General features: G+C 38.7%; 1 protein-coding gene across 10 annotated transcripts in view; it reads left to right on the top strand.

Annotated features, from left to right (window-relative positions):
* gramd1ba (GRAM domain containing 1Ba) overlaps positions 1–10,169 on the top strand; it is a 65,548-nt gene extending 55,379 nt beyond the window's left edge. For 3 of the 10 annotated variants that reach the window (XM_048180970.1, XM_048180966.1, XM_048180974.1), the window contains 12 exons: positions 493–670; positions 887–1,079; positions 1,162–1,308; positions 2,435–2,553; positions 2,670–2,812; positions 2,942–3,045; positions 3,256–3,459; positions 3,584–3,674; positions 4,046–4,057; positions 4,161–4,268; positions 6,917–7,037; positions 7,784–10,169. In XM_048180970.1, the coding sequence (XP_048036927.1) occupies positions 493–670; positions 887–1,079; positions 1,162–1,308; positions 2,435–2,553; positions 2,670–2,812; positions 2,942–3,045; positions 3,256–3,459; positions 3,584–3,674; positions 4,046–4,057; positions 4,161–4,268; positions 6,917–7,037; positions 7,784–7,873 (1,510 nt within the window). In that variant the 3' untranslated portion in view covers positions 7,874–10,169. The remainder of the gene's footprint in view (positions 1–492; positions 671–886; positions 1,080–1,161; positions 1,309–2,434; positions 2,554–2,669; positions 2,813–2,941; positions 3,046–3,255; positions 3,460–3,583; positions 3,675–4,045; positions 4,058–4,160; positions 4,269–6,916; positions 7,038–7,783) is intronic. The other 7 variants (XM_048180976.1, XM_048180972.1, XM_048180975.1 and 4 more) reach the window with 5 other exon arrangements.
* The last annotated feature ends 5,606 nt before the right edge of the window (positions 10,170–15,775 follow it).

Here is a 15,775-nt window from a genome sequence, read left to right on the forward strand (position 1 = left end):
TTCCAGTCAGATATGACCAATCCAAACCATTTTTGTTTTTGAAAGAAATGAATACTTTTATCCAGCAAAGATGCATTAATAACCAAAAGTGGCAGTAAAGACATTTATGATGTTACAAAAGATTTCTACTTCAAATAAATGGTCAAATAAAAACATTCTATTCGTCAAAGAATCCTGAAAAAAGTGTGTCACAGTTTCCACAAAAACAACAAGCAGTACAACTGTTTTTAACATTGATAAAAATAAGAAACATTTGTGGATCACTAAATCAGCATATTAGAATGATATTCTAAAGGATCGTGTGACACTGAAGATTGCCCAATCACCCAATCAGATATACATCAGTCAGACTACTATGGTACATACAATTATCATTGATTTGCTGTAGACATCTTCACTTCTCCTTTTTTCCCACCGTCCATATATCCATCTCATTGCTATCTGTGGGAGAGGGTCTATTCTGCTGCCCGAGCTGGTAATCTTGACCTGCAGCTGTTGCCCCTATCCCTGGTGCAGGTACTGTGAGGAGATTCCCGCTGAAGACAACGAGGCCAATGACAACTGCCCCAAAACTCCAGACGCCAAGATGGACATCAGCCCCCAGCTCCACAGGAAGGTTTTCCCCAATAGCAGTCTCAATTCCACAGACAGCACAGACGCTCCAGTCAATGTAAGAACCGGGTCACCTTCACAAAACACATCACTGCGTTACAGTGGGAATGGTAGGAGCCCACGTACCCCTTAAGAATTTTGTATTAAGAGTAGTTTAATCATGACAGGTATGGTTGGCCATACCTAACCAGTACAGCAGAATGTTAGCACTGCAAACTGATATTTTATTAATTAAAAAATAATTAATTAATATTCATTCTTTCTGTGGTTATAGTTTGATGTGCCCCCGGTGGAGGACTTTACTGGCTGTGTCCCAGAAGACCTCCTGGCCCTGCCTTTACCTGACAACAAGCTGTCAGAGACCAGCGGCTCCGCCCATGTTCCCACCCCACCCCCCTCCCTGGATTTCAACGACAATGAGGACCTCCCCACTGAACTGAGCGACTCCTCAGAAACACACGATGAGGGTGTGTATGAAAAATCCATTTCTATATACTGTACCACAACTTTAGTCTGACTTTCTGTTTCTGTGCGTGTATGTTTTCTCAGCAGGGGAAGTGCAGGCCTTCCAGGAAGATCTGAATGGGAAACTTTACATTAATGAAGTGTATAAGTTCAGTGTGGATAAACTGTATGACATCCTCTTCACTGAATCCCAGTTCATGAGAGAGTTTCTGGAGCAGAGGCGCTTCTCAGGTGGACCAATATGGGTTATTTATCTATCTATCTATCTATCTATCTATCTATCTATCTATCTATCTATCTATCTATCTATCTATCTATCTATCTATCTATCTATCTATCTATCTATCTATCTATCTATCTATCTATCTATCTATTTCTCTGTCTATCATCTGTCTGTCTGTCGTCTGTCTGTCTGTCTCTATCTTTTTGTCTGTCTGTCTCTATCTGTCTGTCTGTCATCTGTCTCTATCTATCTATCTATCTATCTATCTATCTATCTATCTATCTATCTATCTATCTGTCTATTTCTCTGTCTATCATCTGTCTGTCTGTCTTTCGTCTGTCTGTCTGTCTGCCTCTATCTGTGTCTGTCTCTATCTATCTATCTATCTATCTATCTATCTATCTATCTATCTATCTATCTATCTATCTGTCTGTCTGTCTGTAATCCTCTGTCTGTCCATCTGCGTCTGTCTGTCTGCCTGTCGTCTGTCTGTCTATCTGTCTCTATCTATCTATATATCTGTCTGTTGTCTGTCTGTCTGTCTCTATCTGTCTGTCTGTCTATTTTTCTGTCTGTCATCTGTCTGTCTGTCCATCTGCATCTATCTGTCTGTCTGTCGTCTGTCTGTCTGTCTGTCTCTATCTACCTATCTGTCTGTCTGTCTATCTATCTATCTGTCTGTCCATCTGCGTCTATCTGTCTGTCTGTCGTCTGTCTGTCTGTCTGCCTCTATCTGTGTCTGTCTGTCTCTATCTATCTATCTATCTATCTATCTATCTATCTGTCGTCTATCTGTCTGTCTGTCTGTCGTCTGTCTGTCTCTATCTGTCTGTTTCTATCTCTCTGTCTGTCTGTCTATTTTTCTGTCTGTCATCTCTCTGTCTGTCCATCTGCATCTATCTGTCTGTCTGTCTGCCTCTATCTATCTATCTATCTATCTATCTATCTATCTATCTATCTATCTATCTATCTATCTGTCTGTCTGTCCTTCTGCGTCTATCTGTCTGTCTGTATGTCATCAGTCTGTCTCTATCTGTCTGTCTATTTCTCTATCTGTCTGTCTGTCGGTCTGTTTAGCTAGGTATTATTGTATAGCTAATATTATACCTTCTCTCTCTCTATCTTTCTTTGCAGATGTGGTCTATCGCCCCTGGAGGAAAGAGGACACCGGTAGTCAGACCAGAGAGATCATGTACACCATCGCCCTCTCCAACCCACTGGCCCCAAAGACGGCCACAGTCACAGAGACGCAGGTGAGCTCACCAGAGGAGATAAACAAGCCTCATACAGTATATGGGACATGTTTAACGTAGTTTTTGTGTTTATGATGATGGTATGAAAAGCTTTAGTTTCTTTGTTTTTCTTCTAGACTTTGCACAAGGCCAGTCAAGTGAGCGAGTGCTACATCATCGACGCCGAGGTGATTGCTCACGATGTCCCGTATCACGATTACTTTTACACACTCAATCGTTACATGCTCACTAGAGTCGCCAAGAACAAGTGCCGTCTGAGGTAAACTCTGCATTCTATTTTAATCCAATAAATCATTATAATGTGTATTGCTTGGTGCTATACAAAAAATACATTTTATAGCATGTAAGAGGAATAAAATGCTGTGGTTTTTGCTTATGAATCTAAAAGAGTATCAGCTGAACTGCGCTACAGGAAACAGCCATGGGGATTGGTCAAGGGTTTCATTGAGAGAAACTTCTGGAGTGGCCTGGATGAATATTTCAGGTATTTAGGTAAGTTTTAAAAATGAAAAAAAAATTATGTTAATTTTGAACATTAAATATTTCACTTCAGAGTAAAAGGTAAAGATAAAAATAGTAATGCATATAATATAACCTATAACAGAATAAACCAACAAATTAAAATAAAATGGCAGAGAACAGGATAAAAAGGATAAAGATGAAAATAATCTCTGTTTCTCTTTGTGCTGTCTGTGTGTGTAGAGCTGGAGTTGAATAAGGTACAACTGGTGCTATCTGAACCTCACAAACAGTCTCCCAAATCCAAAGCGTTACGCACAGCTACAGTGAGGCGGAGGAAGCGGCCTATGACGCACATGCGGCAGCAGCACCTGGACGAGGCGCTCAGCCCAGTCACCACACCTGAGGATGAGAAGAGTGTCATCCGCCGCATCAAACATGTGGCAGGTGCGCCATCAGCCAAATTCCATCCTGAGATGCCTTTATGTACTGTTCATGGGGAATAGTATTGCTTTGGTTGCATTAAGTGTTTTCTCTGTGTTCATTGAGTATAATGTATGTGCTGTCGCAGGATCCACACAGACCAGACACATCCCGGACCACGGATCTGAAGGCCTGGCTCTCTACAGCGTTTCCAAACTCCTGCTCATCATCAGTTCTGTGTGGGTATTCTCAATTGGAAATGAAAACCAGGGCACCAGATTATAGGAATTAAATCTTTTCTCTCAAATTGCTCATTTTAGCACTCAGATTTTAACTCAGATTGACACATGCAGATAATTTCTTGAAATACAAGAATTTGCATGTTTCATGTTTGCATGTTTCATTCAGGTCTGTTTTCAATCTTCATACTGTGTCAGTCACTCACACTGTGTTACATTATTAGAGGATAAAAAGTGTCTGGGGTTTTTTCCCCACATGTTTCAGAGTTACTGTTCAGGTAACTCACACTGTTGGTCAGCATGAATTCATTATAGTCCGTTGTTTTTGGCTTCATATCTTTTCTCTCTCCTGTTTTCATTGCATCCTGCAGGATTTGTGTAAGGTATTCAAAGTTTTCATCATTTTCAGCTGCACTGATTTATTTGATGTAGCTGATATAGAGCAGTTCATGAGCTGATCTGGGTTTGTCCTCTTCTGTTCCTCAGTCTGGTGCTGCTGGTCTTTTTGAACATGATGCTGTTTTATAAGCTATGGATGCTGGAATACACAGCCCAGAGTTTGACCTCCTGGCAGGGTCTCAGGTCTCAGGAAAGGTAACTAGATCCTTGATTGTGTAATAAGAAGGAAAGGAGTTTTGAAAATCCTCACATAACTAAATGTTAAATGTTGGCACGTAACTCGTCCTGTACACTGTAAAAATCATTTTATTAATAGGTATTTTTGTTTTGTTTTTAAAGAGTTAGTTTACCCAAACATGAAAATTCTGTCATTAATTACTCACCCTCATGTCATTCTAAACCCATAAGATGTTCGTTCATCTTTGAAACACAAATGGAGATCTTCTTGTTGAAATCTGAGAGCTTTCTGTCCCTCCATTGACAGCCTATGCAACTGACACTTTCAAGCCCCAGAAAGGTAGTAAAGACATCATTAAAGTAATCCTTGTGACTCCAGTGGTTTAAACTCAGTTTTAAGAAGTGACTTGAGTGCTTTGTTTGCGCAAAAAAACATATTTTCCCACTTTATTTACAAAAAATTAATCTCCAACTCCAACTACAACATCTGCTCTTACTTCAACACAACAGATATGCGTCGTGGTGCTCTCCTGAATGCTTGTTGGAGATTAATATTTTGGAAATAATTTGGTAAATTATGTTTTTTTGTTTGTTTGTTTGTTTTTGTTTTTTGTGCAAACAAAGCACTAGCGTTGCTTCATAAAATTGAGGCTAAACCACTGGAGTCACATGGATTACTTTAATGATGTCTTTACTTTTCTGGGGCTAGAAAGTGGTGGTTGCGTTGCTATCAATGGAGGGACAGAAAACTCTCAGATTTAATCAAGAAGATCTTCATTTGTGGGTTTGGAACGACATGAGGGTGAGTATATATACAGTGGGTACGGAAAGTATTCAGACCACCTTAAATTTTTCACTCTTTGTTATATTGCAGCCATTTGCTAAAATCATTTAAGTTCATTTTTTTCCTCATTAATGTACACACAGCACCCCATATTGACAGAAAAACACAGAATTGTTGACAGTTTTGCATATTTATTAAAAAAGAAAAACTGAAATATCACATGGTCCTAAGTATTCAGACCCTTTGCTGTGACACTCATATATTTAACTCAAGTGCTGTCCATTTCTTCTGATCATCCTTAAGAAGGTTCTGCACCTTCATTTGAGTCCAGCTGTGTTTGATTATGCTGATTGGACCTGATTAGGAAAGCCACACACCTGTCTATATAAGACCTTACAGCTCACAGTGCATGTCAGAGCAAATGAGAATCATGAGGTCAAAGGAACTGCCTGAAGAGCTCAGAGACAGAATTGTGGCAAGGCACAGATCTGGCCAAGGTTACAAAAAAATTTCTGCTGCACTTAAGGTTCCTAAGAGCACAGTGGCCTCCATAATCCTTAAATGGAAGATGTTTGGGACAACCAGAACCCTTCCTAGAGCTGGCCGTCCGGCCAAACTGAGCTATCGGGGGAGAAGAGCCTTGGTGAGAGAGGTAAAGAAGAACCCAAAGATCACTGTGGCTGAGCTCCAGAGATGCAGTCGGGAGATGGGAGAAAGTTGTAGAAAGTCAACCATCACTGCAGCCCTCCACCATTCGGGGCTTTATGGCAGAGTGGCCCGACGGAAGCCTCTCCTCAGTGCAAGACACATGAAAGCCCGCATGGAGTTTGCCAAGATGGTGAGAAATAAGATTCTCTGGTCTGATGAGACAAAGATAGAACTTTTTGGCCTTAATTCTAAGCGGTATGTGTGGAGAAAACCAGGCACTGCTCATCACCTGTCCAATACAGTCCCAACAGTGAAGCATGGTGGTGGCAGCATCATGCTGTGGGGTGTTTTTCAGCTGCAGGGACAGGACGACTGGTTGCAATCGAGGAAAAGATGAATGCGGCCAAGTACAGGGATATCCTGGATGAAAACCTTCTCCAGAGTGCTCAGGACCTCAGACTGGGCCGCAGGTTTACCTTCCAACAAGACAATGACCCTAAGCACACAGCTAAAATAACGAAGGAGTGGCTTCACAACAACTCCGTGACTGTTCTTGAATGGCCCAGCCAGAGTCCTGACTTAAACCCAATTGAGCATCTCTGGAGAGACCTAAAAATGGCTGTCCATCAACGTTTACCATCCAAACTGACAGAACTGGAGAGGATCTGCAAGGAGGAATGGCAGAGGATCCCCAAATCCAGGTGTGAAAAACTTGTTGCATCTTTCCCAAAAAGACTCATGGCTGTATTAGATCAAAAGGGTGCTTCTACTAAATACTGAGCAAAGGGTCTGAATACTTAGGACCATGTGATATTTCAGTTTTTCTTTTTTAATAAATCTGCAAAAATGTCAACAATTCTGTGTTTTTCTGTCAATATGGGGTGCTGTGTGTACATTAATGAGGAAAAAAATGAACTTAAATGATTTTAGCAAATGGCTGCAATATAACAAAAATTTAATGGGGTCTGAATACTTTCCGTACCCACTGTATATATATATATATATATATATATATATATATATATATATATATATATATATATATATATATATATATATATATATGGCCAGTTTTTTGATTTTGCTTTTCAAGTTTTTCAGTTTTTCATTTTTTTTTTTTTTACAAGAAAACGAGGAAAAAAATGTACTGATTAATAGACTGATGTTTGCTGCATGTGAACACATGAATGATGCTTGTGTGAGGAATGTTTTTCGCTCTCTGTGTGTGTTGCAGTAAACTTCCGCAAACACAGATTGAATGGGCTCAACTTTTGGAGTCTCAGCAGCGTTTCCATGAAAACGAGCTGGAGAAATGGAGGGAAATAATAAAGTCATCTGTGCTGTTGTTAGACGAGGTACGATCAAGTACAGTACCAGTTTGAAAAATGTGAAACTTTCATAGCTGTATCATATTATAAATAATATACAGTATCATACAATAGAGTTGTGTATGGATGACGTTAAGTCCCGGAAGATTAATTCGCCGCTGGTTCACTCGAGATTTTCCTATGACATGCCTGTGGTAAACATAACTTGACATTTTGTTCTACAATGGAAATTACACACACCCATACCAAAAACATGAATTTTTGAAAACGTATATTTCTAATAAGTAAATAGATTAGATAAGACAGTTTGGGGTGCGAGTGTGTGTGTAATTTATGTTGTAGAGCAAAACGTCAAAGTATCGTCAAGTTATGTTTACCACAGGCTTTATTTTACTCTTAAATACATAAAACCCCATTGGAAAATCTCAAAGAAACCACTGGTCAAGTAGTCTTCCAGGTTCTAATGTCATCCCTGCACCACTTTATAAGGAAGAAAGGAACTCAAAGGGATAGTTCAACCAAAATGAAAATTCTGTCATCATTTACTCATTTTCATGTCATTGTAAACCCATATGACTTATTTTCTTCAGTGGAACACAAAAGAAGAAAAGAACTTTACTGGTTGCTCTTGTTCATGCAATTCAACAAAGTGAAAAGGATGCAAAAGCATCATGAAATTGGTTCGTATGATTATATTCCAAATCTTTTGGGTGAACTATTCCTTTAAACTGCAATCACTGCAGGATTTCAATGATGTATTTGTGTGTTTACAGATGAGAGAGTCTCTATTGAAGCTACAGAAAGGTATCGGGTTAAGAGACTATGATTCAGACAGTGAAGAAAGGAGAAGTCGCTATCACTGACAAACAGAGTCCCGACTCAGCGAATTTAATAAACATCTCCACATGTAAGCGATCAGATGAGCTAGGCGGGGCTGGAAGGGGGCGGAGCATTGTAAGCGGGCGGCGCTGACTGAACGGTTCTCACACTCAGTCTGGCTACAGTGCTGTGAGGCCTTTCTGACAGCAGACACTGAAGCAAACCCACCACTTTCTCCATCTTTAGAGCCGAAATGCAGTCAGAGAAATCGGTCTGTTTGCCTAGGGCTAAAAGAAATTCACCAAAACAATTCAACTGTCACTGCAAAACAGACGCAGACTCTCTGGTTTAAACACTCGGAAAACTTGAGCGGATGTTGGAACTCGGCAGCGTCACTTTTTTAAACCTTTTGGACTCTGGGACCAGATAAAGAAAATACGGAGTTACTATCAACAAGTGTTACGTGGACATGTACACGTTTATTTATAAAAACAAAATATGGAATTGAATGATATTATGATAGACATGAAAATATATAATTTCTATGTAGAGCTATATTTGTTGCCAGAGTTCATTTGTAACAGGCTTCCATGGAGAATCAAGGCTGGTTCCTTGATAGCTTGCGCCATGGTGCATCAACTATATGCAACTGGTTCATCCTCCTCTGTTTGGAGAAATGACTTCCTCTGATTGATTGATTTGCAATGGCAAAAGAGCTACGGTAACTAAGGTTGAACGGTAGAATCATCTACTGAGCGTCTGCGGCTGCATTCCAGTGTTCATACCGCTACCCGATAAAAGTACATACAGTACTTTTAGGTATATAGTTAGGACATGGTTAAGGCCCAGGTAGACTTAATTTTCCATGTTCCGCACCATCTTGCGCACAGCAGTTGCGCACGTAAGCCTTTCAAAGTACACTCCGTTTACAGTGAGCGTGAATTGTTGCGTTTGGCAAGTGTGGACCTTTCTTTTCAAGCGCTCAAATCACTCTCACATGAGCTGTTGTGCACAAGTTGATGTGGATGCAAAAATCAGGCTGCACTGTGGACATTAAGGTGATTTTTTTCAGTCTTCTTTGCCCACTTAATGTGATGAGTCAACTATAAGAAATCCATAGGTTGATTTGCCTGAAAAGTGAAACACTGTGGCTCTGTGGTGCTATCAAAACATCTCGACCAGCTTGACACAGCAACATTGACTCAACCAGTGGCGCGAGTTTGGGGCGAGACTATACCAATGGTAGACAGCGCACACTTATCTATACTAATAGAGTACTGCATCAGTGGCATATTTTTGTAGGCCAAACCCGGAAACGAGTTCGCATTTTAGCACTTCCACTTTCATTATCCTGAAGTCAAAGGGTTTTTGGCTGAATGGGTTTTGGGTTAAACTCAAGCTCAAGCTTTTACTTGTCTTGAAGGCGGTGGCTAAATGGGACTACAAAGGTTGTCAGGGACGCTAAACATCATAACACTGACCAGGAAAACTGTTCTTTAAATGTTTAAATAAAGAGTTTTAAAAGCTTAGTGATGGTGACGTTGAAGTCATGTGACCGTGGTGTAGTTCGTTTATAGCCGAACTTTAGATTTGTACTTTTGGCGATTTGTATTTAGACTTCAAAATTCATAAAAGTTGTTCATTTGTGAAGATCATCATGACGTGTAACTTAGTAATCATAAACTCTTGTTGGTCACAGAGCTTATTTTCAGCAATAATACAGAAGCCACTTGAAAAATCCTGTTGGGTTTTTGTCGAGGCAACCGTGCCAACTTCTGGGTTGGCCTACAAAAATACATCATCACCTTGCGTACTATTATGAGGTGTAGTATGGAAATTGGGATGCAGCCATAAAGCCTGTGGTCAACCAAACCTCTCATGCAGTAACAGTTGTGGTACATTACTGGTTAACTACAGCAGGTCCACCTCAGCCAATGGCATCCATTCATTTGTGAAGGAGTTATTGTTACATGAATGTGTTTCTTTTCTCCCTCAGGGTTCATTTATATCCAGCTGTAAACAAAACCCTTAATATTGCCAAGCTTTGTTTTTAAAGCCATTCCATGTTTTTTTTTGTTGTTGTTTTTTTTTTCTTTTCATGTTGTATGTTGTTGTTGATGCTGAACCAGCTGCTGGACGGGTGAGAGATGCACATTGGTCAAATGATTTTAGAAACTATTTTACGTGGCTTTATTAGTGGAGTGGAGCTGAACAGACTTTAAAGGTGCCCTAGATTCAAAAATTGAATTTACCTCGCCCTAGTTATATAACAAGAGTTCAGTACATGGAAAAGACATACAGTGAGTCTCAAACTCCATTGTTTCCTCCTTCTTATATAAATCTCATTTGCTTAAAAGACCTCCGAAGAACAGGCGAATCTCAACATAACACCGACTGTTACGTAACAGTCGGGGTGTACGCCCCAATATTTGCATAATGCCAGCCCATGTTCAAGCCATTAGACAAGGGCACAACGTCTGGATGTGCACAGCTGAATCATCAGACTAGGTAAGCAAGCAAGGACAATAACAAAAAATGGCAGATGGAGCAATAATAACTGACATGATTCATGATAACATGATATTTTTAGTGATATTTGTAAACTTTCTAAATGTTTCGTTAGCATGTTGCTAATGTACTGTTAAATGTGGTTAAAGTTACCATCGTTTCTTACTGTATTCACGGAGACAAGAGCCGTTGCTATTTTTATTTTTAAACACTTGCAGTCTGTATAATGCATAAACACAACTTCATTCTTTATAAATCTCTCCAACAGTGTAGCATTAGCCATTAGCCACAGAGCATAGCCTCAAACTCATTCAGAATCAAATGTAAACATCAAAATAAACACTGTACTTACGCGATTAGACATGCTGCATGACGAACACTTTGTAAAGATCCATTTTGAGGGTTATATTAGCTGTTTGAACTTTTTTTATGTTGTTTAAGGCAAGCGCGAGCTCTTGGGGCGTGGAGCACGAGATTTAAAGGGCCACACACCCTGAATCGGCTCATTTCTAATTATGCCCCAAAATAGGCAGTTAAAATCTATGGGGTATTTTGAGCTGAAACGTCACAGACACATTCAGGGGACACTTTAGACTTATATTACATCTTTTAAAAAAAGTTCTAGGGCACCTTTAATCTTGATGCGTTCTTAAAGAGAGACCAGCAGTGGGTTTGTTAAGAATAAACTGTGAAAAATCCAGGTTATGCTTGAATTTCCAAAAAGAAACTGAGCAGTAATCAGAACATTTGGCAATATAATAAACATTCAACCTCATGAAAAAGTTCAAATTAAATGTAACCTCTTGAGGTGGCAGACGCAAAGTTGCGTTTTCTTGTACAAACTCTCACACACACAAGTGGAAAATGTATTTATAGTCTGTACTAGATTGGCCTCTAGTGATATTGAGCCATGGTGCTCATGTGGGCAACATGGGTTCAAGTCTTTTTTATTTCCTGATCTTGTTTCCCCATTTCCTCCTCATCAAGAATAGTTCCAAAAATCCAAAATATAAAATCAGAAATGTATTTACTGGAATTTATCTATTTCTAAGCAGCAATTTTACAATTTAAAGATGGTTCTGATTTGTATATTTAAATATCAGATGGGATTTTCCCCCACTTATTGTACAACGTTATGGTCCTACTGTAGTTTCTTTTATGGAAAACATGTTTTAAGTCCAGCTCTTAGTCTCTGGCATTGTTAAAACCAATGTATGAACTGATGTATAGAGACAGACAAAGATGATGGCTGGTTCATTGGGTAATTAGGAAACATTAGGTGACTAAAAATAGCATCTGCAGGTTACAGTGATCAGCTTGTGCTGTTTATGCTAAAGGGTCGGTTAGCTCTTAAGAATGATCCATGCACAAAATGTATTTTTCATTATGATTATGTTCCTTAAAATCAAATTCAGAACAGGGACTACAAGTTCATTCATCCTCATAGTCATTAAACCAATATGCAGTATTAAATGTGCAATGTGTGTTCAAGTAGAGTAAGTAGCGCTGAGACTCCACAAGAACCATCTGTGGGAATGTATTTTCTAGCTGAAAGACTATCCTTTGTTTGGATGGTTTTTGAAGCACAGGTGATTTAGAGGGCGTAATGTCTTTTGATGTCAAGCATTGGGAGGCCACAGCAGTGCTGCCACATTGCTCGCTGTCAGGCCCTAGAAGTATTATTTTGCAAAGTTCTGCGAACAGTCACTTCTGCTGTAGCCTGTGTGCACAGACAGGATGGTTGCTTTCCTATGGCCATGACTGTTATGGTCCAGGTGAATGGGAAATTCATATATGATGTTTTTTTTAGGGCATGTCAATACCAGGAGCAAAACACTGAGGTAGAAAAACAGCGGCTATTTTTTCTTTTCTTTTTTATTTTCCAAACCATGGAAAGAAAGAAAAAAAAAATCTGTATTTTAATTACAACATTGAGTTTTAAAATGCTTTTTTTTTATTATTATTTAAAATGTTCTTTACAAAATGTATATACACATGAGTATACTGCAATGTATGTATATGTTGTGTACAGTGCACATCCTACACGCGCTGGCCGCACTGTGGGATCCCTGAGAAACTTTCAGAAAAAAATATAAGTAAACAATTTGTGTTGTCAAGAAATAGGCGGAATGAATAAAAAGTATTTAAAAAAATATTTCCGTGGCATTTGTTATTACTTGTTGCATTTTCTGCATTTTAACTTTATTATTATCAACAGACATCATTTGGAGACTTTTATTTAGAAATTATATCAGATTATTATAAAATATATCAAATGGAGTGAAATAAACCTTTACCCCGGCTTCACAGACAAGACTTAAGCCTAGTCCCCAGACTAAAATGCATGTTTTTGCAGTTTTAATGGAAACCAACTTGCACTGACATATCTCAAAATATGTCAGTGCCATTGTTTTGTCTCAAGATGCACACCAGTAATTTTTTTTAAGGCATGTTTATAAAAGCTACCTTAAGGATTAGTCCACTTTTAAATAAAATGTTTCTGATCATTTACTCACCCAATGTCAACCAAGATGTTCATGTCCTTCTTTCGTTAGTCGAAAAGAAATGAAGGTTTTTGATGAAAACATTCCAGGATTATTCTCCTTATAGTGGACTTCAATGGCCTCCAGGCGGTTGAAGGTCAAAATTACAGTTTCAGTGCAGCTTCAAAGGGCTTTTAACGATACCAGACGAGGAATAAGGGTCTTATTTAGCGAAACGATCGGTCATTTTCGAAAAAACAATACAACTGTATATGCGTTATAAACACAAATGTTCATACAAGTTTCTGTGTTCTTTAAAAAGCTTACTCTGTATGTCCTACGCCTTCCCTATTCTACTTATGGAAAAAAAACGAAACTGGCACAGCATTCATTCCGTTAGTTGAATAGGGAAGGCGTAGGACATACAGCTTAAGCTTTTTAAAGAATACGGAAAGCGGAAGCACGTGCAAGGTGAACATTTGTGTTTATAACGCATATGCAGTTGCATTCGAAAATGACAGATCGTTTCGCTAGATAAGACCCTTATTCCTCGTCTGAAATCGTTTAAAGCCCTTTGAAGCTGCACTGAAACTGTAATTTTGACCTTCAACCATTTGGAGGCCATTGAAATCCACTAGGAGAATAATCCTGGAATGTTTTCATCAAAAACCTTAATTTCTTTTCGACTGACGAAAGGAAGACATGAACATCTTGGATGACATGGGGGTGAGTAAATTATCCAGAAATTTTTATTTAAAAGTGAACTAAGGCCTAATGGCTTAATCTAAGCCCTGTCTGTGAAACTGGGCCATAGTTTGTAATTGTATTGCTTCATTGTTTTAGTGTTTGTCTCCACCTTGTGGCTAATTTTTTAAAAATTTGTTAGCAACAATCTGTGTAAACTGTGCTACTTTTGGCAGTTACCACAATTCCAATAGTGTCCTAATTTACCTGAGCTAACACTTCATTTAAGATACTTATTTGAAAGTGCTACTCCCTCACCCCATAATCTTTTAATTTCTAATTTTCAAATTGTAAATTACGTACAAAGATGAATTTCAAAGATATAGCCTAGAAGGTAAACCTAAGATCATTTAGAGACATGCTCTACTTGAAGATCTCTGGGGCTCTTTCTTCTAAATGCTCCAATTAATCTCAGTTTTTTCAGGGAGAGTACAGTAATTCCTCTGGGACTCACCAAAATGACCCATATTATTGTTGCACAGAACAAAGAAAGGTTGCTGATGATACAGATGATACAAGATTTCTGTCTAAAACAACACCTGAGGTAAGTCTAAAGCTTTAGAAAACATCAAATGGTAATTTATGATCAAAGGTGAGATCAGGAAGACATCCATTTCATTTTGGAATAAAGGGGTTTGAGAGACAAATCAAGTGGCCAAGGTTTTCATTCTCCATACTTAACCTCCAAATAATTATTTTACCCATTTAAAAATTTGTGTCATTCAAACAATCTTTCTTAGCAGAACACAGTTAAAGGGTTAGTTCACCCAAAAATGAAAATTATGTCATTAATGACTCACCCTCATGTCGTTCCAAACCCGTAAGACCTCCGTTCATCTTCGGAACACAGTTTAAGATATTTTAGATTTAGTCCGAGAGCTTTCTGTCCCTCCATTGAAAGTGTTTGTATGGTATACTGTCCATGTCCAGAAAGGTAATAAAAACATCATCAAAGTAGTCCATGTGACATCAGTGGGTTAGTTAGAAGTTTTGAAGCATCGAAAATACATTTTGGTCCAAAAATAACAAAAACTACGACTTTATTCAGCATTGCATTCTCTTCCGGGTCTGTTGTCAATCCGGGTTCACGACTCCGCAGTGACGCTGCTGACGTGTTATCCGGTGCGCCAGAGCTTCCTTTACAGTCGTTTACACGCTGTATTCAAGCTATTCTACATTGTTTGTATTTTGGTATTGCTATATAAAATGGTGCGTAAGTGTGCATGTCGCGGATGTCCTAATCGCCAAAAACAACGACGTAAAAGTGCATTACCAACGCCGACAGATGAAAGGATTCAATGGAATCAATTCAATGGAATCAATTCAATGCAAAGGATTCCGGAAGAGAATACAATGCTGAATAAAGTTTAGTTTTTGTTATTTTTGGACCAAAATGTATTTTCGATGCTTCAAAAACGTCAAAAACCCACTGATGTCACATGGACTACTTTAATGATGTTTTCATTAGCTTTCTGGACATGGACAGTATACCGTACATAAATTTTCAATGGAGGGACAGAAAGCTCTCGGACTAAATCTAAAATATCTTAAACTGTGTTCCGAAGATGAACGGAGGTCTTACGGGTTTGGAACGACATGAGGGTGAGTCATTAATGACAGAATTTTCATTTTTGGGTGAACTAATCCTTTAACCTTATGTAGCACCCCTTGTTTTCTTCTGGTTTGTATTTCCACTGCATGAAGGTAAGATCTTACAGATTAATAATAAACCGCTCATTTTAAAACCTTTTGATCTACTGACATTTGTTATGATGTCTGCTTCAAATATTACAAAACTCATGATAACTTTCGATAACTCTACAATATGTAAACGTCTTTTCAACGAGTTTTTACTGGGTTGGACTTCACCATGCTATACTCTTTGACAGGATGCCACAGAAATATATTCAGAGCTACTGCAAAAAAAGGAAGTTCAAACACAAACGTCTAGCGTATAAAAGTTAATCCTTTCTACTTTTAAACCTGCAACCACTTTAATAGTGTTGGTGGGTAGTTTTGCATGTTTATCTTTAAACCTTGGGTCAGAAATTTACGAGGGGAAAAAAAATCCCACAGATATTTGAAAAGTGAATTTCCCTCCTTTTCTGTCGTTTGTGTTTATATAGTTAAAATACCCTCATAAAGGTAAAACGAAAAGCAACACGACGCGACCAAACAGCACGCTATTGGCCAGTTGATAAATGGGCGCGG

Source organism: Megalobrama amblycephala, linkage group LG2 (assembly GCF_018812025.1).
Source record: "Megalobrama amblycephala isolate DHTTF-2021 linkage group LG2, ASM1881202v1, whole genome shotgun sequence".
Taxonomy (NCBI): domain Eukaryota; kingdom Metazoa; phylum Chordata; class Actinopteri; order Cypriniformes; family Xenocyprididae; genus Megalobrama; species Megalobrama amblycephala.